Raw genomic sequence first — 17339 nt, forward strand, 5'->3', positions numbered from 1 at the left:
AGGTGTTTCTGCAGACCTCTCCCCATCCAAGAAAGCAAGAGGCATGACCACAGTTTCAAGGACCCATCCCAACCAGGCCAAAACACTCGAGGAGGACACATAGTAGGGCTGGTAAGGGGTGGGGTGGGAGGTCCGAGGAGAGGGGGCAGGGCCTTGTGAGGAGGCATGGCCTGGGAAAAGTCCCGAAAGCCAGAAAAAGACACCCAGAGGGCCACATTCAGCCTGAGGTTCTTCACCCGTGGGCTAGACAAATACCCCTTGGTGGCTACAGGTTGCCACAGTGATTGCTTTTTGGAAACTGCTGCTTCTGCCACAGAGCGCAATTGTATTTCATGGGGAGCAGCCTGCTAACAATCAATCACCTGCTCATTTCGAAGAGGAACCTGTCCGCCTTGGCCATCCGATCCAATTCATGCTTGTGTTCCTCCAGGAGGTCAACGTCAGCTTTTTCAGGAATGAATTTTAAAAGCTAAAAAGGAAAGGGGGGGGGGAGAAAGGACACTTTAAGACACGCACACTTGTCCCTCTCCTGTGTTGTCAACATCTTCCTCGAGTGCAGAAGAAAGGGGTGAGGTGGCGGAATTAGTCCAAAGTGAACTGGTAAGAACATAAGAAGAGCCTGGCTGCTGGATCAGGCCAGCAGCCCATCTAGTCCAGCATCTTGTTCTCACAGTGGCCAACCAGAGGCCCCAATGGGAACCCAGAAAGCAGCACTCTCCCCATTTGTGATTCTCAGCAACTGGTGCTCATAGAATCATAGCATAGTAGAGTTGGAAGGGGCCTGTAAGGCCATCAAGACCAACCCCTTGCTCAATGCAGGAATCCAATGCAGGTCCTTCAGAAGCACACGGCCTCTAACAGTGGAGAGGGAACATAGCCATTATGACTAATAGTCACTGACAGCCTTATCTTTCATGAATTTGTCTAGACAAAAGTAAGTGCTTCTTCACACCACACAGAGTTAAACTATGGAATTTGCTCCCACAAGAGGCAGCGACAGCCACCAACTCGGATGGCTTTAAAAGGGGATTAGACAAATTCATGGAGGAGAAGGCTATAGATGGCTACTAGACATGATGACTATGTTCTCCCTCCGTAGTCGGAGGCAGTATGCTTCTGAATATCAGTTGCTGGAAAGGGGAGAGTACTCTTATGCTCAGGTCCTGCTTGCGGGCTTCCCATGGGCAACTGGTTGGTCACTGTGAGAACAGGATGCTGGATGAGATGGGCCACTACTGGCCCGATCCAGCAGGCTCTTCTTATGTCCTTCTTTTGTTCTAAATTCTCTTCTAAAGCTATCCAAGTTGGTGGTCAACACTACCTGTTAGAATCACAGAATAGTAGAGCGGGAAGGGGCCTATAAGGCCATGAGAATCACCCCAACCTGGGCCCGGTCTCTAGCTATGGACTGGCTTACAGCAAGCAGGAGGGGGGGGCATTCATACCTAACAAGAAGAGGCTACCCCACCCCTCATTCCTTTAGAACAGCCATGCTTGAGAAGTGGGTAACTTACAAACAGCTGTCCTTTTGCACAAGAATTCTCATGACTTCCAGATACATAATTGGAGGGCTTTGAAGTATTTAGATTTTTAATTTTTAAAATTAAAAATGGGGAGGGGAGGAAGGATTGGGTCAACGGCATGGAGTAACAACTGTGCAGGGAATGAAGGGGGGGGTAAGGCAATCAGGACCCTTGGAGCAGTAGGACTCACAAGGTTTCTCAGCTTTTTCTTTTTTTAAGACTGCCTACATTAAAAAAAAAATCATTTTAAAAAATCACAGCTCTCTTAAGTGACTCCAACCACCCATCAGTCATACTCACCTGTTCAAGCATATCTTTTGGCAGGTCCTCTTGTTCATCCATTGTTAAAATTGCACGTTTAATTTCATCATTTGACAATTTTAGCCTGGAAAAGTAACAACAGAACATCCTGTTATGTTCATGCGGCAGACAGGCCAGGCAAGGGTCCAGAACCCTACGGCCCGGTTCCTGCCCTCGGTCGCAGACAAGGCCAGTCACTGTACAATACAGGAAGCTTTAGGGGAAGAACAGATCACTCAGTGGGCAGCGCATCTGCTTTGCATGCAGAAAGTCTCAGGTTCCATCTCCAGGATCTGGGAATGTCCCCATGCCTGAAGCTCTGGCTGATTGGGGATGGGTGATGTTGCCAATTTTTTGGGAGGGTTTTTTTAAGGGAATGATGCATTTGTTTTTGTTTTTCACAGTGTTGTAAGTAAATTGACGACCTTCAGGTAGCAAACAACTAACTAACTACAACAACAACAATATTCTGTGTCCTCCGTATGGTCAACAATGTCCGGCAGTGGCTCTCCAGGGCTTCAGACAATGGTTTCTCCCAGCACTAACTGGAGATTTTTATTTATTGATTTATTTAAAATATTTCTATCCTGCCCTTCTACCCTATCATAGGGCACTCAGGGTGGCTTACAAAAATAAAATCAAACTTGTACATAATGAAATTGTAAACAGTAAAATCACAAAAATATTAACATAAATTTAAATACTATATATATACCCCCTTTAGGATGCACACCTTAACGTGGTGAGGGGGTTTGAGAGTGTTGAAGAAGCTGACAGCAATGCCGTCAGGAGTCTAGACCTAGAGGCTACACTCCTAGCAGGAGCACCTAAGGCGGAATGGTCAAAGCTGAGACACCAGACTAAGATGCATCCATACTCAGAGGAAGGCAATGGTAAACCACCTCTGAATACCTCTTACCACGAAAACCCTATGAACAGAGTATCCAAAATGCAACACGAGATAGTGCTGGAAGATGAGACCCCCCAGGTCAGAAGGCACTCACCAACCTACGGGGTAAGAACAAAGGACAAGTACAAGTAACTGTGACTAATGACGCAGCTGGGTCAAAGCCGAAAGGAAACCCAGAGGCTGATGGGCACAGATGCGAAAGGAGAGTCCGGAGTTGTACGATGCACACAATAGGAACATGGAATGTGAGAAGCATGAACCAGGGAAAGTTAGAAATTGTCAAGCAAGAAATGGAGCGTATCAACATTACAATACTTGGCGTGAGTGAATTAAAATGGACAGGAATGGGACATTTTCAATCAGGCAACTACAAAATATTTTATGAAGGAAAATATTTTATGAAGGAAATGAGAAATCAAGAAGAAACAGGGTTGCTTTAATAATGAGAAGTGATGTAGCAAAAGCAATTAGGAGCTAGGTCTGAGAGAGTGATATCAATGAGATTAAACCGGAAACCTATTAACATAACCATCATCCAAGTCTACGCTCCAACATCAAACACAAAAGAAGAAGAATTGGAGAGATTTTACGCAGAAGTACAGGAGGAAATTGATCACACACCAAAACAAGATATGATGATAATCATGGGAGACTGGAATGCAAAAGTAGGGAACAGAGAAGAATTAGGAATTATGGGGAAATGGGGCCTAGGAGACAGAAATGAAGCAGGAGAAAGACTTATTGAATTCTGTGAAGCCAATGATTTGTTTCTTGCCAACACACTTTTTGAGCAACCAAAAAGACGACTGTACACGTGGACATCACCAGATGGTCAATATAGGAATCAAATTCATTATATAACTGGAAACAGAAGATGGAGAAGTTCCATACTTTCTGCAAAAACAAGACCAGGAGCAGACTGTGGTACAGATCATGAACTGATCGTATCGAAAATCAGAGTAAAGCTAAAGAAGACCAACAAAGCAGTCATAATGCCAAAATACAATTTAAATAACATCCCAGAAGCATATAAAGATCAAATAAGGAACAGGTTTGAGGCTTTAAACTTAGTTAACAGAGAACCAGAAGAACTATGGAATAAAGTCAGAGAAGTTATCAGGGAAGAATGCAAAAAGACAATACCTCTTGTTAAAAAGAGAGAAAGACCTCAATGGATGACTGAAGAAACTCTTAAAATGGTTAAAGAGAGAAGGAAAGCAAAAGCAAAAGGAGATAGAAACACGGTCAGAACCCTAAATGCAACTATACAACGATTAGTACGTAGGGACAAAAAAACCTATTACAATAGTTATTGTATAGAAATAGAAAAGGACAACAAAATGGGAAGAACAAGAGCCCTATTCCAAAAGATTTGAGAAATGAACAGGAAATTTAAACCACAAGTAGGGATGTTGAATAATCAACAGGGGAACACACTGACTGACTGAGATGAAATAAAAGGAAGATGGAAGCAATACACTGAAGAACTCTATAAAAGAGATGACAGGATGACAGATTCATTCACGGAGGAACCATATGATGAAGAACCAGAAATTTTAGAATGTGAGGTGAAAGCTGCTCTTAAAATTCTTGGAAGAAACCAATCACCAGGAATAGACGGCATACCAATAGAGTTGCTACAAGCAACTGAATCTGTCCAAATTTTGACAAAAATTTGTCAAGAAATATGTTAAACTAAACAATGGCCCACAGACTGGAAGCGTTCAATATATATCCCACTTCCAAAGAAAGGAAATCCCAGAGAATGCAGTAATTACCGAACTATTGCCTTAATATCCCATGCAAGTAAAGTAATGCTCAAGATTCTACAACAAGGGCTCCTACCGTATATGGAGCGAGAAATGCCAGACATCCAAGCTGGATTTAGAAAGGGAAGAGGCACCAGAGATCATATCGCAAACATACGTTGGGTAATGGAACGGAACAAGGAATTTCAGAAGAAAATCACCCTGTGCTTTATAGACTACAGCAAAGCCTTTGACTGTATAGATCATGAAAAACTATGGAATGCTTTAAAAGAAATGGGGGTGCCACAGCATCTGATTGTCCTGATTTGCAACCTATACTCTGGACATAAGAACAGCCTGCTGGATCAGGCCAGTGGCCCATCTAGTCCAGCATCCTGTTCTCACAGTGGCCAACCAGGTGCCTGGGGGAAGCCCGCAAGCAGGACCCGAGTGCAGGAACACTCTCCCCTCCTGAGGCTTCCGGCAACTGGTTTTCAGAAGCATGCTGCCTCTGACTAGGGAGGCAGAGCACAGCCATCATGGCTAGTAGCCACTGATAGCCCTGTCCTCCATGAATTTGTCTAATCTTCTTTTTAAAAGGCTACTGTAAGGACAGAATATGGAGAAACCGATTGGTTCCCCATCAGAAAGGGTGTGAGACAGGGTTGTTTTTTATCATCCTATTTGTTTAATCTGTACGCAGAACATATCATATGGAAAGTGGGATTGGACCAAGATGAATGAGGTGTGAAAATTGGAGAGAGAAAGATCAATAATTTAAGATATGCAGACGATACCATACTCTTAGCAGAAACCAGTAATGATTTGAAACGAATGCTGATGAAAGTTAAAGAGGAAAGCACAAAAGCAGGACTACAGCTGAACGTCAAGAAGACTAAAGTAATGACAACAGAAGATTTATGTAACTTTACAGTTGACAATGAGGACATTGAACTTGTCAAGGATTATCAATACCTCGGCACAGTCATTAACCAAAATGGAGACAATGGTCAAGAAATCAGAAGAAGGTTAGGACTGGGTAGGGCAGCTGTGACAGAACTGGAAAAGGTCCTCAAATGCAAAGATGTATCACTGAACACTAAAGTCAGGATCATTCAGACCATGGTATTCCCGATCTCTATGTATGGATGTGAAAGTTGGACAGTGAAAAAGGCGGATAAGAGGAAATCAACTCATTTGAAATGTGGTGCTGGATGAGAGCTTTGCGCATACCATGGACCGTGAAAAAGACAAATAACTGGGTGTTAGAACAAATTAAACCAGAACTGTCACTAGAAGCTAAAATGATGAAACTGAGGTTATCCTACTTTGGACACATCATGAGAAGACATGATTCACTAGAAAAGACAATAATGCTGGGAAAAACAGCAGGGAGTAGAAAAAGAGGCAGGCCAAACAAGAGATGGATTGATTCCATAAAGGAAGCCACAGAGCTGAACTTACAAGATCTGAGCAGGGTGGTTCATGACAGATGCTCTTGGAGGTCGCTGATTCATAGGGTCGCCATAAGTCGTAATCGACTTGAAGGCACATAACAACAACAAACTATATATATATATATACAAACATATATACATATATATAGGGATTGGTACTAAAGGGACTACAAAAGTAAAATGTAATGTAGAAGGCATAAAATCAGTGCCAGGCTCTACCTTCAATCCCTCCCAAAGGCTCTCCGGAAGAACATTGTTTTCAGAAGTCTCCGGAAAACCAACAGGGAGGGAGCAGAGCGAACTTCTTGGGGTAGAGTATTCCAAAGCTTGGGGGCCACAGCTGAAAAAGCTCTCTCCGGCATGCCTGTCAATCTAACATCTTTCACTCCAGGCACGCAGAGGAGACCAGAGGCAGATGATCTTAGATCCCTGCTTGGGGTTGGAGCTGGGACCTTCTGCATGCAAGGCAGATGCTCTACCACTTAGCCTAATCTCATCCCCTAATCAAGGAGGTCAGCAGGGCCCAGGTTTTCAACCTGTTGCTGAGAGGGAACGTTTGCGGTACGCGGAAACCCGGGAATGGGGCAACATGCTCACTCAAGTCTGCAATAAGACACCCTCTTTCACAATTGGTCTTTTGAATTGGTTTTAAAGCTAAAACATTAATGTGAATAATCAGGAACACAGTGGCAACATGTTCATCAAAGCACTCCAGAATTCAGCATCAAATACCAAAATCTGAAAGAAATATGGAGCATGATGCGTGTTAAATAAACAAAAGAGCATTAGATTTTGTTGTGAGACAATGACAAAATCTTTTGGATGGAAAGATGTGAGCATATAAGGAAGGCAACCTGAACATACAACAAATTCTGGCACAACTGCACTGGCTACCAATTAGTTTCAGAGCTCAATCGTAAGAGCTGGGTTTGACATATTAAGTGTTATTCGGCTCAGGACCCCCAGTAACTCTCCCTACATGAATCACCCTGGACATTGTGCTCATCTTCAGGGGCCTTTCTCCATGTAACTCCTCCGAGGGAGGTGCAGAGGGTGGCAGCATGGGAACGGGCCTTCTCCATGGTGGCTCCCCATTTGTGGAAGTACACCTGGCACCATCACTGTTTGCTTTTAGGCCTTTGATTGTTTATTAGGAGGGTAGTGCGTGGTTTCTGTTTTGCCCTTTTAGTGCTCACTTTTTAGTGGGGGTGGGTATGATTTCTCCTTTTAATATTCTTGGACGAGCCACGTTCAGGTATTGTGTTCTGTCAGTGACTGTAAACCTTGTCCTTTGACAGTAAAGGAATTTTGGTCTTTGTGACCCTTCTGCTTTGCTGAATTCATATTGCTCTGCTCCATTTTGGAACAGGTTTATGTGTTTTAAAATTGTTGTGGTTTTTATCTGTTTTAAAACTGTATTTTCTATTTGCTATAACCCACCCCAGAACCTCATGGTGAAGGGTGGGTAATAAATCTTAAAAATAAACAAATAAATAAAACCAGCCTTTCTCTAACCTGGTATTCTCCAGACACTGCAAGACTACCAACTCCCATTATCCCTGACCATTGGACATGCTGGCTGGGGCTGATGGGAACTGGAAGTCCACCAGGTTGGAGAAGACTACTGACCTACATATTGAAATTTTTGAATAACAGCTGTTTTGTTGCTATCTTCCTTCCATGAGTGTAGTCATCCTCAGGGAGTCTTAAACCCCTTACTTTTTTTGGAGCCAGGTCTCAGCAGGGTGCCTATGCTTCTAGCATCCTACAAGCCAATCAGCATGAAAGGAGAGCATGTTAGCCACTGAGAAGAGTCTTCTAGCCTGCTTCCTTATCCTCTCCTGCTGATTGGAGCCAATCAGAATGAAAGAAGACTCTTTTCAGTAGCTAACAATCTCCCCTTTCATGCTTATTGGCTCGTAGGGACATCTGTTGTTGTGGGAGAGGGCATGAAGAAGGATCTCATTCTCAACCCAGCAGCAAAAAAGGGAGGGGAAGGGCTGTGATAATCATGAAGGGACCCTGCACTTCTAAATTTTCTGCTTCCTTCCCATTGCAACCTCTGTACCTCTTACACATCATCCCCCAGATTTAAAATTTGTAGAAGTCTTAGATCGAATGCAAGAATCTCCGCTAGTGCAATGGGACTTCCCCCCCCCATCTTCTCCCTCTGCCCCAAATCTGCCCCAGAGAGTTGGGGGAACCACCATAACAGATTTAGGGGGTGCATGGAGGGAGGAGATGGGGAGTACTTTCCGTTGTGGAAGGAGAAATCCTTTAGCTGACGCAACATTCGCCTTGGCGGTACATTTAATACAATTTCATGTGTTTATGTAGAATTCAGAGCCAGCCTCGGGCACAAAAAGGACTAGTTAGGGAACCGTATATTTTGCAAGAGGTTTTGTATGTCTTTTTCCAGATGTCCCTGGTGCTTGCCTACCATGTGGACTAGGAAGGGAATCATCAGCTCAATGTCAGCAACACTCTCATGCAGCAGTGCAGTGGTAAATTCAGAAGTGGAGGGTCCCTTCATGTTAATCGCAACTATGCCCCCCCCTTGCTTTTTTGCTGTGGGGTTGAGAATTTTATTTATTTATTGATTGATTGATTAAATTTCTATCCCATCCTTCCATCCAGAATGAGCCCAGGGCGGCAAACAAAAACACTAAAAAAACTCTGAAACATCTTAAAAACAAAATACTTCAAAACAGGACATCTTTAAAAACCTATTTAAAAAAGCATCTTTTTTTAAAAAAAGCTTTAGAAGCATCTTAAAAAGCAATTCCGATAGTACAAAGAAGGACATCTAAATGGCCCATATCTCCCCCCCAATGTATGTGGGGTTTTTTGTACTCCGTATTAATTAATCCAAAGAATGAAATCCTTGTTAATGCCTAGGAATCAATAAGCATGAAAAAGGAGAATGTTAGCAGTGAGAAGAGTCTCCTCAGTCTTTGACTCGCCTCCTTTCACTCTGATTGGCTCCAATAATCAGGAAAGGACAAGGAAGCATGTTAGAAGATTCTTCACAGTGGCTAACACACTCTCCTTTCATGCTGATAGGCTTGTAGGATGCTGGAGACATAGGGATCCTGCTGGGACCCTGCTCCCCAAAAGGTAAAGGGTCTAAGGACCCCCAGAGACCCTGCACGACTGCACCTCTGCTCTCATGTGGCTTACAAGTATACAATATGTTCAACACCATCTCTCTAGGTCTTGGAAAAATGAAAATGAAATAAAAACATGCCCTTAGAGACTTTTTGAATGTATTCGGGGGGTGGGGGGTGAGACATCTCCCAGTGCCAAAATGGAACAGCCTCTTTTTCTGACAGTATGATGGGAAAGAGGCCAGCAAAAAGCTATAAGACTACCGAGAGAGAGAGAGAGAGACCCACAATAATTATCTTTGTTGGCAACAGCTGCTGAGTGCAGACAGTCCAAGGGTGGAGCTAGGTCACAGTGTTGGCTGTCAAGGACTTAAACCCTGAATTTTTCAATGGGATGTGACAGCTTGCAAGGATTGATGGATAGAAGGGGGGTGCACAACCAGACACCAAAGTGAAGGAACACAGGGGTTTTCTGGGGGGAGGGGAGGACCCTCCTCCTCCTCCCTCAGCTGAACTAGTCATTCTAGAGAGGAGTTTGACAGACAGCTTGCAAAACACTGGCCTCTGCTTGGCCACTGTGGGAACAGGATGCTGCACTAGATGGGCCACTGGCCTGATCCAGCAGAGCTTGTCTTATGTTCCTTTAACAGTGGCAGCTGCTCCTCCAGACAATAACTTATGAGCTAACCAGAGAAAACAGAGTTGCTGGGACAGCTTTAAAATCTGTGGGATTCAGTCCAGGGGTCTGGAAAGAATCATATCTGAAAGCAAGCAAGCAGGCAGGAGCTGCCTGAACTCCTTAACTGCCGTGCTGTAGTATGGTGAGCACAGAGCCCCAACATCCCTTCTTAAAGGCCATGTGCTGTCACCTTTGCCATTAGGGGATGGAAAGCAGACCCAAAGGAGATGAGCTATGGCTCATCCATAGAGCATCTGCCTTGCATGCAGAAGGCCCCAGGATCAGTTCCTGGCATCTCCAGGAAGGGATGGGTGGCGGGGGGAGGGGAATGGGAATGGACTGCCTTCAAGTCAACCCCAACTTATGGCGACCCTATGAACAGGGTTTTCATGGTAAGCAGTATTCAGAGGTGGTTTACCATTGACTTTCTCTGAGGCTGAGAGGCAGTGACTGGCCCAAGGTCACCCTGTGAGCTTCATGGCTGTGTGGGGATTCGAACCCGGGTCTCCCAGGTCGTAGTCCAACACTCTAACCACTACGCCACACTGGCTCTCTGGGGAGGGGGGGGGAACCCCGTCTACAATAATGATAATGTTAGTTTTCATTTATGAATTGCTTCCCATGAGGCATCCCAAAACAATTTACAGTATAATAACATTTATAAAGCAGTTGCCTATATGAAAACAGTTACAACTATTATAAATATAAAAAACAGCTGAAAACATAAAACCAATTGTGTTCCAAGATAGGTACCACCTGGGACAACGAATTTTAGAAGGCTTGTTGGAAGAGCAACGTCTTTAGCAGGTGCTGAAAAGACAATGGAGAAGGCGCCTGTCTGATATGCAATGGGAGGGAGTTCCAAAGGATAGGTGCCATCACACGAAAGGCCCAGTTCTGACAACATGTGGAACAGGATGGTATCTGCAGGAAATTCTGTGGAGCTGCTGCCACATAAGACAGCTTCCTAAGTTCCTATATAAGAAAGCCCAGCCCAACTCCTCACTAACTAGAAGGAGAGTATAAAGACATCAAGATTCTCAGTCTCGGGGGGGGGAAGGAAGAGGAGGGGATGACTGGAGAGGCAAGATGGCTCCCAGATAGGGTTGCTAGGTTCAATCCCTGAGACTGATCCTGTATATTTAGGAGAAGAGAAAGTCAGCCAAGTGCAGGTGTTCTTGCAACGCTGTAATGGGAAAAACTAAAAGGTAGAATTCTCCCTTCCCCCTGCACAACTTTTAAAGATACAGAAGACCTCTTGGTTGCCAGGCCCAGCCTCCAAGAGGTCTTCTGTATTTAAAAGTTGTGCAGGGGGAAGGGAGAATTCCACCTTGTGGTTTTTCCCGTTATAGGGTTGCAAGAACACCTGGACTTGGCTGACTTTCTTTTCTCCTAAAGATTCAGGATCAGGATCAGGGATTGAACCTGGCAACCCTACTCCCAGAGCACCTCTTCCATTCAGGATGTGCAAACAATGTGAGTGACAGGGCTGTACTCTGTTTGGCCCTGGGCAGGTGGCAGCCCAGGAACGCAATACAAGCCATTCTGAGCTCTTCCCTCGAAGGAAGATCAAAGCACAAGCAGTCATTATACGTTCGCTCCAAGGATGGATCTATCCGAGCCCCCAAGACTTAGAACCTAACGCTACCCAAGGGGAAAGCAGCCAAGCCATTTTCCTGGGTGTGATTTCATGTTCTGGAAAAAGGGGAGGAGCAAAAATCACACAAAGATTTGACAGTCAGCTCTCGGGCATATCCATTTCCAAAGGAGCAATGCATTTTAAAAAGCATTTATTACAATTACTTCTCATATCTTATTCCCTTGTGGAATAAACAGTATGTTGTTCTGAAAACGTGGGCGGGGGAGAAGAACATTCCCTCCCTAAGACCCCCACCCCACCAGCTATTTCCGTAGCTACTACAAGGCGAACCCAGCTCTGTAACCCTTCCTAGCACGGCCTATTTGAATACGTGTGATGAAGGAATAGGCAAGTAGGACCCTGTAATCATGATGCTCAGTACCTGCTAGGTGGTGGAAGAAAATTAAAAAGTGCCTTGTTAATCCTGCCTGGGTGCTAAGCTATTATTATTATTATTATTAGGTTGGGGGGGGCAGAGAGGAGGAAGAAGGGAGAACCAAGTGCAATTCTGCACAGCTGACCCATAAGCCCAGGACTCTTTCACCCTGGAAATGCTTCTGCAGAGATGCACAGAAGTGGGTTGCATTTGTGCCAGCTTTTGACAGTGGGAAGGAATGATCTAAGAGAGGGAGATGGAAAGAGGAAGAGGTAGAGGAATCTGCAAGGCACAGATTGAAGTTGAAATGTAGACAGATTCTCCACTGATTAGGGGAAGGGCCATAGCTCAGTGGTGGAGCCTCTAGCTTGCATGCAGAAGGTACCAGGTTCAACTCCAGGCACCTCCAGGCAAGAATGGGAACTGTCCTCTGGTCTAAACCCCTGGAGAGCTGCTGCCAGTCAGTGTAGACAGAACTGAACTAGATGGACCAATGGTGTGATCTGGTATAAGGCAGTTTCCTATGTTCCTATATCAGTCTCGCCCATCCCATCCCACGGCTTCCTAATGAAACCCAGCAGGAAAGGAAGGCTTATGGAAGCACACCTGTCCTGAGTGCAAGAAACAGGTATATCTAGGCTCCTTTAGCACAATTTAAATGTAGGCCCCAAATGCAAAAGCCATATATGGCCACGCTGTGCTTGCAGGAAGGGCCGGGGAGGGGGGGGAATGGTATCGCAAAAATATTTGCTAGCACAAGACGAAATTTAATATGACCTCACTATGCAATCATTTTTCCCAGAGCAAGAGAGCCAGGCACAAACAGATAAAATATTTAGCAAGACAGAACCTTTCTGTACTGCATGCCAGACAATATCTGGTTTGCTTTATAAACGTCTAGGATAACTAAGGAGCTGTTTGCATACCGAAGTCTTTAATCAGCTCACTAGTACTAGGAGAAATGTGGTAAAATGGTATTTAACTGTAAAAAACTGTAAATATGGCTCATAGCCCTCCTAGACAAAATAACTGCAGAATCATTTTATTTGCCACAAGCGCATATGGAACTCAAGGTTGTCCTCACTACAACCCTGTCAGGTAGGCTAGGCTTAGAGGAAGCCAATGGGATAGGATCACCCAGTTAGCTTCATAGCTGAATGTGGAAAATAGATCCAGCACCCTATTTGCTATGCCACCCGCATCCTTTCTGTGTCTGTAGCAAGAGGAAAGTACTGCATTCATAACCAAGAAGCGGCAAACCTATCACTAAAACACTGGTTAAAAGTACGTTACCAGAGTTAAATGAGAGTTCACGAATCAGCTCAGTGGCAGACCGTCTGCCTTGCATGCAGAAGGTCCCAGGTTCAATCCCTGGCTTTTCCAGGTAGGGCTGGGAGAGACCCTTGTCTGAAACCTTGGAAAGCCACTGCCAGTCAGTGTAGACAGTACTAAGCTAGATGGACCAAAGGACTGACTCAGTATGAAGCGTGACAGCACTAGCAGGAGAGGCAGGAGAGCCCTGCTGGATCAGGTCAGTGGCCCATCTAGTCCAGCATCCTGTTCTCACAGTGGCCAACCAGATGCCCCTGAGAAGCCCTCAAGCAGGACCTGAGTGCAAGAACATCCTCCCTACTTGCCAGCAAATGATATTCAGGTGACTGAATTTATAAGATAAGGTAACGTGAAATATTGTACATGCCTGGTTATAATTAGTAATAGGATAGGGAATCCGCTCTTGTACATCTGATATTACTTGCTATAATTTTTATTGCGATTCAGGCCTCTGTCCTTCAAGCTTCAGAAATGTTCCTCTTTCAACAAGCCTTCTACTTGGAGATCTTTATCCCAGTTGGTACCTGTGTTGGATTTGAGTTGATTTTATATGTGCTGTTGTTCTAAACTCTCTCTGTCTGTGTATAAATTGGGTTTTTAAAATTATATTATATAATCCCAGGCTATGGTCTGAAGGCACATGAGGCTCTGGTTTGGTCAGTGCCTGGATGGGAGACCGCATGGGAACCATATGTAAGCCGCCTTGGGTTTCTATCATGAAAAGAAAGGCAGGGTATAAATGTAATAAATACATTGTTTTAATTGTTTCATATATCTAACTGTTTTATATATGTTTCTGTTACATGGCAAATTGCTTCAGGATGTCTAACGGGAAGAGTTTCACAAATGAAACATGATGATGATGATTGGCTCAAGTTACAGGAAGCCAGATTTCAATTGAACATTGGGAAAAATTTCCTAACTGTTAAGAATGGAACCAAAGACCTAGGGAGGTGGTGGGCTCTCCCCTTGCTGGAGGCATTCAAGAGGCAGCTGGACAGCCACCTGTTGGGTATGCTTTAATTTGGATTCCTGCACTGAGCAGGGGGTTGGACTCGATGGCCTTATAGGCCCCTTCCAACTATTATTATTATTATTATTATTATTATTATTATTATTATTATTATTATTATTTACTACTACTAAGTTGCAAATTATATGCTTTTATAAATTCCTGTCACTTTTGGACTAAAACTGTATGCAAAGAAGCAACTCTGAAGTGCCCAATACCTTGGTGGATTAGAGGAATATTTGGACTAGCGGGCTCCAAAATGTGCAGTTGTGGGCAGCTGCTGCATTCTTTTATACAATTATGGTTCCAACTAAAGAAAACCTTAAATATTTGCAAGCTTGACTTCACCTTAGCCCTGAACAGGCAGAGGTCATAGAGGGAAAGGCATTAAAGCAATACCTTGAGAGGAGAATATTGCAGTTCTGAGCTCTCCGCCCATCTATAACCGAAAGCTCCTTGACTTTATGCCTGGAACTGAGCGCGTCATCAAGGGAGTCTTCTTTCTACAAGCATGAAAAGAATCCATTAATAAGCAGATATGTACATTGACATTTCAGAACTTCCAGAACATGCCAGCATTCCAAGCATCAATCAAGAAGCCTTACTGAAGCCAATGAGGAAAACCCAGAGACTACAACTGAAATACAATCAGCTGTTTCATAAACCAGAATGTTCTTTTGGGGAAGAAGGGGGAGGGGAAGGTATTGGTTACAAGTGTATAAATATTTATCCAGATGGAAAGATTTAAGATCCCACAAGTGTGTGGACAGTGGGGATCATGTAAAGGGTTTCCTAGCACACACAAATTACGATACTCTATTTGGAGCTATTTTCCTAGCAGCTGGGAATACTGCAGAGCTACTTTCAGGAGTTTCAAAGCCCTATTCTGTGTTTTGAGAGGTATGCTCAGTGGTAGGGCATGTGCTGGGCATGCAGAAGGTGCCAGGATCAAACCCCTGGCATCTCCAGCTAAACTGGGATCCGAAAGATCTCTGCCTGAGATTATGGAGAGCCGCTGTCAGTCACAGCAGACAATTCTGCTTTAAGGAGACCAGTATGCTGACTCAATATAAAGATGCTTCATGTTCAAAAGCGAACAGTGACATATAAAATCTGTGTTATACCACGTCAGTAAATTGGTCCATCTAGTCCAGCTTCTGGGTGGGGGGCTTTCCCGGCTTACCTGAAAATGCCGGGGATTGAACCTGGGGCCTTGGGGATGCAAAGCATGCGCTCTGTCAGTGAGCTAGGTCCAGTAATAGCACCCTACACCAGAGGATTATGGGGATGGAACCACTGCTCAAGTATAGAGCCATGAGGCAATGATGGGCTGGTGCCAATCCAGAGTAGGCCTACAGAGTTTGGTGGAACAAGCACATAGATCAGGGGTTCTTAACCTTTTTTGGTCATGGACCCCTTTAAGAACCTGATGAAAGCTATGGACCCCCTCCCCAGAAAAATGCACATAAACATACACACATTTTTTTTGCATACATTTTATTTTATTGCATTGGATTTTTTAATGTGCCTGGTTCATGGACCCCCTGAAGCCTGCCCACGGACCAATGCTTAAGAACCCCCAAAATAGATACAGAGGAACCAAATTTCACATTGATTCAAAAATAACCAACGAGACCTTCACCTGTAGGCATGGAAGAAATTATTATTATTATTAATTATTATTATTTATATCCCACCCTTCCTCCTAGTAGGAGCCCAGGGTGGCAAACAAAAACCATGGGCTCCTGCTGGGAGGAAGGGTGGGATATAAATCAAAATTGAAAAAATAAATAAATAAAAACACTATAAAACATCATAAAAACAGACATTAAAATATATTAAAACGTCTTTAAAAACACATTAAAACAAAACCAAAATAGTTGAGCAATAAAAAGTGTGAGGCTGGTTTACTCCGTATACCAGAGGCACTCTCTGATACAACAGCAACCCATTACAACGATAGCAGCAACAGCAACCTTGGAACCTTTGGCATCATACCGAAAAATTCACAAATACTGGAAACCGCCCTGTGATCGCTGCGTGAGATAGGGGGCAGTAGAAATCTTGTAGATGAATACAAAAAAGTAAAGTAAACGCATGCATTTTACATTCCCCCCCCCCACGCTTTTCAGTGCTTGAGTGATCTGCAGACTCTCCGTGACAAGACACAGCATTGGCTGAGTGCAAAATAAGCGTGTAAGGATTAGACAAGCAGAGGCAAGGAATAAGTCACTATTAACCAAGAACGCAAAAGGAAGAGCCCAATCTTCATGGTGCTGGTTCTACTGACAGACAGACTAAAATGCTTATATCTGCTGTGCTCCAGCTATTGCTGCTCTGAGCCAATGAAGTCATTTTAATAATGGGCTCATTGGTTCTGAATATACACACAAGGGTCCCATCTGCACTACACATTTAAAGCACTTTAAATAGTCATGGCTTTCCCCAATGAATCCTGAGAACCTCAGTTGGCAAAGAGTTGTTACGAGACCTTAATTCCCTTCACGGAGCAGTTTAACAATCAGTCCCTTTTCCTAGGGAACTCTGGGAATTACAGCTCCCTGAGGGGAATAGAGGCTCTCCTAACACCTCTCAGCAACCCTAACAAACTATAGTCCCCAGGATTCTTGAGGGGGATTGCTAAAGTGGTATGATACTGCTTTAAATGTATGGTGTAGATGTGGCCAGAGTGCACCACTCAGGCAAAGATACCAACATCTGACTTTTTTGACTTTGGTCTTTTCCTCCTCCCAGTGATAATCCTATTCCTCTCACAGAGCAACAATTCCCAGGGGTCCCTGGGAAGAGGATAGATCAGCCTTTCCCAACCAGCATGCCTCCAGATGTTGTTGGACCACAATTCCCATCTTTCCTGACCATTGGCAATGCTGGCTGAGGCTGATGGGAGTTGTGGTCCAACAACACCTGGAGTCACACTGGTGGGGAAAGGCTGGGATAGATTGTTAAACCATCCTGGGAATTGTCGCTCTATGAGGGGAATAGAGATCTCTTAACAACTCTCAAGCGCCCTTCACAAACTACCCTTCCCAGGATTCTTGGTGGGAAGCCATGACTGTTTGAATACAGTGCTTTAAATGTACACTACAGATAGGCCCAAGGCTACATTAATATTGCAGGCGGGCCCCGTTTATATGGCAGGTTCCGTTCCAGACTGCCGCCAAAAAGCGGAAACCGCCGAAAAGTGGAACCCATTGAAGATAATGGTGCACGCTGGGCGAAAATGACGCGAAAATGG

At 44.2% G+C, this 17339-nt stretch overlaps 1 protein-coding gene across 1 annotated transcript in view; it reads right to left on the bottom strand.

Annotated features, from left to right (window-relative positions):
* The window catches only part of DAAM1 (dishevelled associated activator of morphogenesis 1), a 243282-nt gene that overhangs the window by 29433 nt on the left and 196510 nt on the right, over positions 1–17339 (bottom strand). The window contains exons 16-18 of the mRNA XM_061612446.1: positions 14483–14586; positions 1824–1908; positions 363–469 (exon numbers count right to left, since the gene is read on the bottom strand). Coding sequence (XP_061468430.1) covers positions 363–469; positions 1824–1908; positions 14483–14586 — 296 coding nt within the window. The remainder of the gene's footprint in view (positions 1–362; positions 470–1823; positions 1909–14482; positions 14587–17339) is intronic.

This window comes from Rhineura floridana, chromosome 2 (assembly GCF_030035675.1).
Source record: "Rhineura floridana isolate rRhiFlo1 chromosome 2, rRhiFlo1.hap2, whole genome shotgun sequence".
NCBI lineage: Eukaryota > Metazoa > Chordata > Lepidosauria > Squamata > Rhineuridae > Rhineura > Rhineura floridana.